The sequence below is a fragment of the Aegilops tauschii genome, chromosome 7, assembly GCF_002575655.3.
Source record: "Aegilops tauschii subsp. strangulata cultivar AL8/78 chromosome 7, Aet v6.0, whole genome shotgun sequence".
In the NCBI taxonomy this organism is placed as follows: Eukaryota; Viridiplantae; Streptophyta; class Magnoliopsida; order Poales; family Poaceae; genus Aegilops; species Aegilops tauschii.
This window is the reverse complement of record NC_053041.3, coordinates 419,918,038-419,927,681: the sequence shown is the minus strand read 5'-3', so window position 1 is coordinate 419,927,681 and position 9,644 is coordinate 419,918,038. Positions and strand designations below refer to the sequence as shown.

At 46.8% G+C, this 9,644-nt stretch overlaps 2 protein-coding genes and 1 non-coding gene across 3 annotated transcripts; all 3 read right to left on the bottom strand.

Annotated features, from left to right (window-relative positions):
• Positions 1–1,730: 1,730 nt before the first annotated feature.
• TRNAQ-UUG (transfer RNA glutamine (anticodon UUG)) lies at positions 1,731–1,802 on the bottom strand. Its single transcript has one exon. It is a non-coding gene; the product is annotated as a tRNA-Gln (tRNA).
• A 1,542-nt stretch (positions 1,803–3,344) lies between these two features.
• On the bottom strand, positions 3,345–5,141 carry LOC109763590 (NAC domain-containing protein 105). The gene is made up of 3 exons (XM_020322441.4): positions 4,695–5,141; positions 4,285–4,592; positions 3,345–4,151 (listed from the first exon to the last, which is right to left on the bottom strand). The coding sequence occupies exons 1-3, from the start codon at positions 4,858–4,860 to the stop codon at positions 3,687–3,689; spliced, it is 939 nt and encodes a 312-aa protein (XP_020178030.1). The 5' UTR covers positions 4,861–5,141; the 3' UTR covers positions 3,345–3,686.
• A 2,006-nt stretch (positions 5,142–7,147) lies between these two features.
• Positions 7,148–9,316, bottom strand: LOC109763582 (uncharacterized). The gene is made up of 4 exons (XM_020322431.3): positions 9,029–9,316; positions 8,380–8,485; positions 7,627–7,775; positions 7,148–7,534 (listed from the first exon to the last, which is right to left on the bottom strand). The coding sequence occupies exons 1-4, from the start codon at positions 9,215–9,217 to the stop codon at positions 7,439–7,441; spliced, it is 540 nt and encodes a 179-aa protein (XP_020178020.1). The 5' UTR covers positions 9,218–9,316; the 3' UTR covers positions 7,148–7,438.
• Positions 9,317–9,644: the final 328 nt, after the last annotated feature.

Sequence of the window (9,644 nt, the reverse complement as noted above, 5' to 3'; positions counted from 1 at the left end):
GCTAAGGGCCTCATTCTAAAGTCGAGCGACAACTTCCTATCTAAAAACTGTATCTTTTATTTGGCAATGGCTTCACAATGTTAGAAACTAGTGCCAAAGCCCAAAAAATGAATTTGAAATACATTGTGGGTGCCCTGAGAGCAACTCTAGCAGACCCCGTATCCCGTCCCGATCCGTAAAATAACTGTCAAAATGCGGGTCGGGGCGGGAAAAGCTGTCCGATCAGACCCCGCATCTCGCCCCGGCCCGCAAAAAAATTTGAGGGGCGCGGCAAAATCTCGGCCCCAACCAGCGTATTCGCGGGTTCCCCCCTCGCCCCTGCGGTGCCCTGCATATAAGCGGGAAGCGGTTGGTGGGGGACATTTCAGCCCGCGCTTTCCCCACCAACCACCTCCCCTCTCCCCCTCGCGCCGCCGCCCAAGATTCCGGCCAAAGCAGCCGGCAGGAGCATGTCGAAAGGCCGCCACACGCACGAGGACTCCCCTCTCTCCCCCCTGCGTCGGCGGGCCGCCAGATTTGCGGATCTGCGGCACTTCATCGCGGGCCGCCGGTGTCTGCGCCAAGCGATGGAGTGGTCGGGGAGCCTCTCCCGCAGCCCCGGCAAGGGCGCATCGCCGCATGCAGGTACGGGTTCGTCCTCCCGCCACCGCCGACGGTTTGCAGGCATGGATTCGTCCGGCCGTCCACCGGGCTCGACGCTCGCGCAACGGCTTTGTGGCTCGCCGATGCCGCTCATACAGTGCGACGACTGCACGCGGACAGTGCTGCGGCTAACTTCGGGCAAGCCGAAGCACCCCGGATGGGTGTTCTTCAAATGCGAAAACGACGGGGTACGTGCACTTGCGGTAGCTCATTTTGATAGCTCATTCGTTGCTTCAATTGCGGTAGCTCATTTCGAACATGCTCATTCTTTTGTGTAGGAAGATGGATGCTCATTTTGGTTTTGGGAAGGCCAATACATTGATTTATTGATAGAAAGAAACTTAATAGATGTTGGTGCACTCCTTAGTAGAATCGAAGGCGATGATGCGGCTGCATGTGCAACTAGAGGGGAAGCAACGGCTACTTCTTTCGAACCAAAGATGAAGAAAGAAGAATGCAAAATTAAGACTCCGCAGATAAACAATGAATGCATTGAAAAGATATTAGTCCAACTTGTGGGAGCAGTTATGGAAGTTGGAAATCTTCTAAAATGCATACTTGTGGTTTTTGTTTTCTTTGGTCTTGCTATTCTAGCAAAGATTTGGTAATGTCTTATGTATCCAATGTTGTTGAAAAAGCAAAGAAATGCATTATGCTAAATGAAATTAAGGTGCAAATTTAGGTTTTCCGGACCGGAGGAGCTGCGCCAGAGCAGACCCCGCATAGCCGACCCGTAAAAAAGCATATTCCGCGAATATCCTTTTTTATGGGTCCGTTATGCGGGGTCTGCAACTCTGGCCGTCCCGCTGGCCCGCAAAAGCGTTTTTCCGCGAACTGCGAACACGTTTTGCGGGCCGGACGGATGCGGGGTCTGCTAGAGTTGCTTTAAGGGCCTCATTCTAAAATCGAATGACAGTTTCCTATCTAAAAAGAGCAACCCCTCAAAAAAAATCTAAAAAGAGCATAAATTGACTGTCAATGCTTTTCATTAGCAGCACTAAAAGTACAAGTCCATGGGGAGAAACAGTGCCAAAAAGAAAGTGAAAAGAATGGAAGTCATGTGAAAAACAAGAGGTAAAGTAAAAAAAAGGTCCTACCGGGATTCGAACCCAGGTCGCCAGATTCAAAGTCTGGAGTGCTAACCACTACACCATAGAACCTGTTTGATTAATTAGAATTTTTCCTTTATTAGTACGGAATGTTGTTCAGAAGCTATTGGTTGTACACGCCCAAGCATCCTTGCACTAAGCTGATTATTGCTCTAACTTACCGACAAAAACAAATACTGATCTTGTGTTTCTTCTTGTTCTTAATAATTTATCTTCTATATATTTAAAAAAATGTCTCGCACCAATTTTTTTTTGGCAGAAAAACTTCCGATCTATTTTTCATCAATCACGACAGTACAGCAAATATCAGAAATAACAAAAATTACATCTACATCTCTCTGAATTTTTTTTAAGAGAAAAGGAAACTGAAAATACAAAATTAGGAAACTAGATAAAGCCAGCTGTGATTCATGATTGGAATTCTCCTTTATCAGCTCTCTTACTTCACTCTGAATACTCTGCCTTAGGAAGTTTGACCATCACTAGTATGATTCTTCAATTTGGTAGAGTCATGCAACTGGAAATTAGTACTTTTGAGTGATGGGTCATGTATAAATCAACACATGAATCACGGAAGATCAAAATCGATCATTACACAAGGAGTACCATCTGGTGTTATGATTAGTGGATGTTGCTATCGCGGCCGCTCCAATCTGTCAAGTCACGCAATATGCAAACTAGACTGATTACTCGTGCACTTGCACGGCTAGGTTCTGCGTACCATACGGACAAGGACATGCATAGATATCCAAGAATATCTACCGCCCTATAGGCTTAAGGTGCACACGACACAAGCACTTGGATATGCAATACAAGATGATGTACGTACGTGTTATGTAAGCCTTTTTTTTCAAAAAGAAGGGCTAGTTTACCCCATCCTCAGATGATACACACACACACATATTATTAAGTTCAGACTTCAGAGTATCAAGCATGCATACATATTCGTCGTGCTTAGTCGTCGTTGGGGTGGTGTTTTCGGTGCTCGGCACCTTTGTATCTCGCCTTGGGTGTGTGCGTTGAGTGTGGTGTTGGCGTGCGTTTGTATCTTCTTACTCGATGTTGTGGTGATTGTGCTTTATATATACAGCGGGGGGAAACCCTTTTTCGTAAATACATATTCATCTAAAAAATACAACCAGGTTCACTCATTTTAATGACAATTAATTCATAACGGAATTTAGATTCACTCATTTCAGCGACAGTTAATTTTGAACGAAGGGAGTAGTATCATTCATATAAGTAAATAAATAAAGCTGAAAGCTCGAAGCAACCAGGCTCCAACAAGATAAAATAACTTAATGGCATATCCCATTGGTCGATCTCGAGACTGTCGCGCCCAAAGTTCATGGATCCTCTGTCCTCCACACGAATGCTATTTAAGCTCCGCAAACAACTTATAGTACATATGCTGGAAGATTAATATAAGTCCGCAATAGTATATGTAAGTTGACTGAATTTGTAATTTTCATAAGTCGATTTTGTGGGAGAAAGAATGGTTGAAGAAGTGGGGGGGGGGGGGGGGGGGGGGGGGGATAAGAAGAAAGAAAGACAATATATAAGTCTTACTGTGTTGACAAAATTCCAAACAACTCAATAAAATCGCTCTTTATACATGCCAATGCAAGTATACAATGATGTAGTGATGTGAGCTTCATATGGAGAAATTGACATGACAAAATACTAGTTAGCTAACTAGGGTTGATCAATCCTGTGTTCCAAATCCCATTACTGAAATTACGTATATATGTTGATGTATTGTAAGTATATTTGTATATATCATCCTATGACCTACTAGAATCAAAGTGGAAACTAATTAGCCACGTGTAAAAATGGCAAGTAGTCGTCAAACATACATACTCCGTCGTATGATCAAATTGTCAACAATTAATCAGTCAAGATACTCTGAATCCTCCGGATCAAATATATATATCGTTAAGTGTTCTTGGAGGAGCTCGAATTGGCTGCCGGCGGCGGCGTCATTGTCTGGCCGTGGAAGAGCTGTGGCGCCGTGGACGGCAGCAAGCTGCTCCACAGGTTCCAGTCGATCGTCCCAGCAGCAGCGGCCAGCTGCTGATCAGCACTGCTACACCCACCGCTGATCTGCGAGATGTCGCCCTCGCCCTCGCCGTCGAAGGTCGGGCTCTGGAGCGGCGGCGGCAGGTCGGAGGGGAACAGCTGCACCTGCTGCTTGGACTCCGCCGCCAGAACATGCTGATCATGTGGCGGACCCCCGCCGGCGACCATCAGCCGCGCGTTAGGGTTGTCGTAGTAGTAGTAATTGGAGGCGGAGCTGTAGCTGCCGTTCATCGTCGGGTACCCGCCACCGCCGTAGGACAGCCTGTGCTGCTGGTTGGGCACCGGCTTCACGAACGCGCGGCAAACCACCCACCCTTCCTCCTGAACGATCAAATCAACCCACAAAATCAGTTAGCACTACAATTGAACAACCAAATTCGTTGCTGAATTAGATCGGCAAGGCAGAGAAGAGAGACTAGCTAGTCCATGCATGCATGGATGGAGATTTGCATGCCTGTGTGGGCGCGTGCTCGTTGGACTGGAGGCGGTACTCGTGGATGATCCAGTCGGTCTTGCGGCCGTTGGGGGCGCGGCCGCGGTAGAAGACGAGCGTCTTCCTCATGCCGATGACGCTCGCCGGAGACGACGAGGACGAGGACAGCACCGGCTTGTCCCTCCCGGTGGCCTTCCAGAAGCCGGCGGCCGTGGCGCGGTTGGTGCGCGTGCCGCTGGGGTACTTGCGGTCCTTGTAGCTGAAGAAGTAGTACTCCGTCGTCGGATCTTCCTGCCCGCCTCCTCCGCCGCCGTACTTGCCGCACCTCTCTGCCATCAATCAACACACACAGCTCGGTCAGCCTCCATTAACCACTGGAAACCACCGAGCTCTGCATGCAGGATCGACGAAGTGGCGAACGAACTACGTACCTTGGAGATCCCACGGCTCGATCCGGTAGAGGTCGACCTCCTGGATGATGTCGAGGTCGATCTTGTGGGAGGAGACCTTCCTGGCGAGGTAGTAGCCGACGAGCTCCTCCTCCGTGGGGTGGAACCTGAACCCCGGGGGCACCGTGTTGCAAGAGGACTCCTCCATTGCCAGACCACCTCGATCGCTCGATCAGACGACGATGCTAGCTCTCTGCTATAGAACATGCAAAAGCTAGCGGGTTCAGGTCTGAGCGAGCATGTGCATGTGTATCTGAATGGGCCAGGCAGGGAGAGAAAAGGTCCTAGAAATAGGGAGGCATGCACTGCACTCCTCATGCAATGGAATTCAGGATGGCATGCCGACCTAATTAGTTGTTGCACCACACCTAAAGGAGTCGTACCCGTACATACAATACAACACATACAGACAGACATAATTCTTTTAGGAGAAAATCTAGGTAGCTATCTAGACAATCCGTGTATTGTACAGTACGTACTACCTAATAGCTACTATTTCGGTTTCAGACATGAGACATGGACTGGTCAGTTAATTAGGACGACAGGCTCGATCAGCTTGTGACATACCAAAGCAGGAACGGAATTTAGTGCAAATCCAAAGTGGTACTAGTTTTTGGACGGTGTGTAGTGAAGCTTTTTGGAAGGTAGAGAGAGGGTCTCCTAGCTAGCTAGCTAGCTTGGAGTGCACTTCAGGGCTGATCTCACTCACATCCACCATCCAGATATACTAGCTAGCAAGTACTGACCCTTCTCTGTCACCTACAGCCTTCAGGACCCCCCACATAACATAATACATGTACCAATAAAAAGGGACTATGTATGGCTGCCATGCATACACCGCAGGTTGATGGATCAGATATAAGATATGAGATATGATTATGACAGATGTTGCAACAAACGACGATCATATATAGCAGACGACTATAACAACACAAGACATATTTGTACCTGGGAATATATATGAACATAATTAATGGACTCACCAAAATTAAAGAGCTGGATGATGCTCGTTGATGATAGGCCTGGTTGCTAGAGGAGCTTGTGAGCTATGACCTATTTATACACTAAAGATGATAAGTGCATGCTGCGTTCAAGACTTGAACCTGATGTAAACATGAGGTCCGCAAGTTACAGGCACGCGTGGAGTGGAGATCTGCAACTAGCTACAGCGCGTGTAGAATCTATCTATCTAAAGAGAGATAGAGATCGATGGAGAGAGAGAAGCTTGCTTAGTCGGTTAATAAGTCGTCAACAAGCGACCACCACCACCATCACTGCGAAAGCGACCCACAGTTTCCCAGTTGAGAGTTGAGCAAATTTGAGTGTACATATATATGTGCAAGCAATTACCTTTTCCCGAAAAGGAAGGGGGTTGTGTTCTAACCCAAGCCACCCCCGCCCTACTCTCCCCTCATCACCATCCCTCCCTATTTCCCCCATTTTTCTTGGGCCGTGGTGTTGCAAGGGTCGTGCCAACTTTGGGGATCTATGGGTTGGGTCGCCCTCGGCATTGTAATATATTTCTGCTTAATGAATTACATGCATCTCCCACATGGTTTGAAAAAAGAGACAAGGGAGTGTGATTGGCCTCTACAACCGTTTTATTGAAACCGTTTATTACGAAATATCAAATTCATGCAATTACTAGTTGTTTTCTCTTTCCTTTTCTATATTGGAAAACTATAGGGAGCAAATGTTTAGATTTTGTGCTCGCGACGCGCTGCGATGTTTTATAGGGAGGAGATGAGCAGTGGATAAGTAGGCAAGGAGGAGGAGGGGGCTCACAAATAAGGTGGAGGGTCAATGACGAGAAGTCGCAGAGTTTTATCAGGACACAATGGTACTCCCTCCGTTCCTAAATATTTGTCTTTCTAGAGATTTCAACAAGTGACTATTCCCTCCGTCCCAAAATTCTTGTCTTAAATTAGTCAGATACGGATGTATCTAATACTAAAATATGACTTGATACATCTGTATTTAAACAAATCTAAGACAAAAAATTTGGGACGGATGGAGTACATATGAAGCAAAATGAGTGAATCTACACTCTAATATATATCTATATACATCCGTATATAGTAATCTATTTGAAATCTCTAAAAAGACAAACATTTAGAAACGGATGATCAGAGGAGAAAGAAGGGGTCACAAGGGATGAGGAAAGGAGAGATCAGGATGGCTACTCGGGCAAGGGAGGAAGGAGGCCCGAGGACGTCCATGCATCACGAGGGGCCGGCCGGGGGTGAGAGGTAGGGAGCGCATAAAGAAAGAAAGGGTGGAGTGACGTGCCATAAGGTTCAGGAATGGACTCCACGCAACATCAACTCAAACCAAATCCCTGTATGCTCCAACCTAAACTGCCGTCTCAAGTACTAGCTGAAAAAGTGAATCAATCATAGAACAAATGAAACCGAGGTTTTGGAGAGGCAAGTCTATAGACTATAGATGACAAAGCAATGCATATACGACGGCACTTGACTCCTGCAGCCATCCAAATAACATTCAGAGCTCCCTACACAAACATATCCCTTAAATTTGACGAACAGCAGCTAATACATGTGTAAAACCGTGTGCTTCAGTACCAGAGACCATAAGTGGGACCATCAATCAAAATCAAGGGCTAATTAACCTTCCACTTTACTGTTCCAATCAAACTTCTCCGTTAAATCAGCAGCTTAATCCCCTACCGCACAATAGATCCACGGTTCAAGAGCAGGGCAGCATCATCACTCCTGCTTGCTACGGGCCTCACGAGCACGGTGCTTGAGCTCGGCCCTTTTCCACCTTACCATGAGCATGCAGAGCGTCACAAGGGTGTTCACCTGCGGAACAAGCGCAGAGGAGGCAGTTACGCATAAGGAAGGCAGAAGGGGATGCAGACTGACACGGTGAATGAGACTGACTATGCGCTTACCAGAATAAGTATCGTAATCAGGAGCAAGGGACCGGACCACATGACCGAGATGAAGAGGCCTTGGGGATCAAAGTAATTCTGGCTTGAGAAGCTCTTCCAGTTTTGTCCTAAGAACGTGTTTATTTTCTCGGCAAGGAATACACCAGAAACTGCAATGAGTTAAGTACATCAGGTAAGCAAAGGGGGTAATCTAGCGTATTACAAAAGATATTGCTTGCTGGCGCTTTGCCTTTAAATCCCGACTTGCATCGGAATGGAAAGAGGAAACATTATCTCTCAATGTCAAGGTTACATTTACTAATTACTTGTTGAAATATTCAAACTACTTGTGTGGTTACATTTTACACTGATGTAAAATAACAGGCACAATAGCAAAGAAGGTGAAGGTCTTCTCATCTCACATGCAGTACATAATTAGAAACCGGAGAGAAAAACGCTACACTGAGACCTCACTGACATGATTAAACCAACATTTATGCAGGACTTGGACGTTGCCCGTGCCGCTGCAAATTAGATAAGCTTTACGGAGTTGACATGTGCAGTGTGATTATTTTGATGGTTTCAAGGAGACACAATACATAAAACTGCTAAGCTCAGCAATCATAAAAAAATATCGATACTTATGGTCGGTATAGCATGACATTCGGAACTAGTATGACATTAATGATGTACACATTCTATTAACATTGGGTAACGGTACTAGAAGTCCGAAGGCCAAATAAAAAGGAACTACGATAGGAAAATAACACTCACATGTTAAAGCTGACAAGATAAGTTGGAAATTGATGTTCCTCCTGGAGATGATGGTTACCAGTAGCAGAATGACATGGAAACTTATCATGCCGATCAACCAAGGTTCCTGAAGACACAGAAGGAACAGATCAGTCAAGGTAAGAACAGGGACGAGGATTACTCATCAGATGAGGCGAAGTTGATTATTACACAATAATGCATGAACCGACATACAGCGGTTGATTCAGGAAAACAATGGTATATGACTACGCAGAAGTACTAGCTACTGAGTTTCATGTGGTAAACCATCAACATGGAAGCTCCGAAATTGGAGTAATCACAAGCGGCATTAAGTAACTTGCATTCTGTTGCAGACTCTACTCTTAGATGCAGCGCGGTGGTTGTTTGATTGATTTACTAGTTCACAGGAATGAGGAGGCAGTGGAATCGCGCAGAGATGAATCCTACATAGCATAACTACCCAGACCATCTCTGCCTCTCAAGAGAGATCCAGGCGAGGCCGGCGGTGAAAAATCCGCGGCGTCGGCTCGATTTAGTCGACAATGAGCACACTGAAGTCGGCGGTTGCAGCAGCGGCTTCTGCTTCCCGGTGGACTAAATCCTAGGGTCAGGCGAGCGAAGCAGGGGGGATGAGGGAAAAAAGACGCACCTTCCAGTCAACGGCGTGGAAGAAGCCGACGAAAGTGTCGACGGCGGGGCCGAACCCGCCGCGGAGCTCGGTGGAGACGCGGCCGAAGAGCTCGGCCACCACGTCAGCGTGCTCGTTCAGCGCCGAACGCACCTCCTCCACCGCTCGCCCAACCGCCGCCGCCGCCGGGGAGGAGGAGGACGCCGCCATCTCGTCTCGTGATCTGATCTCCTCTGCACTTCTCTCGTCCTTTCTCTGCAAGAGACGCAAAGGCAAAAGGTCGTTCCCCCCTGCTAATTCGGGACCACACGTCTGTGACTTTAAACGCTGGAAACACTTGGGCCGAGTTCTTCCTTAACTGGGCTGGGCTTGTTTAAGCAATCGTGCCAACTCTGCATGCACCTCGTTTGATTTCCTTTCCCTCAAAAAAAAAAAAAAAAAACCTCGTTTGATTTCCTTTATCTATTTTTTTCAGCAAGGGCTGCCCAATGAGTTTGAAAGAATCGATCAAGATCACTCTCAATGTTCCAAATCAACCATTGAAATATCTTGGTATGCCCTCGGATGTGGGAAACAGTAAGAATGGTGCTTTCAAGTTTCTCAAAGACCGTATGTGTGGAACAAGGTAATGGGTTGG

Bases quoted from the DNA above. Each gene is read 5' to 3' on its own strand.
- LOC109763590 (XM_020322441.4), bottom strand. From the start codon at position 4,860: ATGGAGGAGTCCTCTTGCAACACGGTGCCCCCGGGGTTCAGGTTCCAC. The intron at 4,593-4,694 runs GTACGTAGTTCG...GATTGATGGCAG, and splicing joins CGAGCCGTGGGATCTCCAAG to AGAGGTGCGGCAAGTACGGC. The intron at 4,152-4,284 runs GCATGCAAATCT...TTGATCGTTCAG, and splicing joins ACGAGCACGCGCCCACACAG to GAGGAAGGGTGGGTGGTTTG.
- LOC109763582 (XM_020322431.3), bottom strand. From the start codon at position 9,217: ATGGCGGCGTCCTCCTCCTCCCCGGCGGCGGCGGCGGTTGGGCGAGCG. The intron at 7,776-8,379 runs GTGAGTGTTATT...AACTCATTGCAG, and splicing joins TATCTTGTCAGCTTTAACAT to TTTCTGGTGTATTCCTTGCC. The intron at 7,535-7,626 runs GTAAGCGCATAG...CTTGTTCCGCAG, and splicing joins TGATTACGATACTTATTCTG to GTGAACACCCTTGTGACGCT.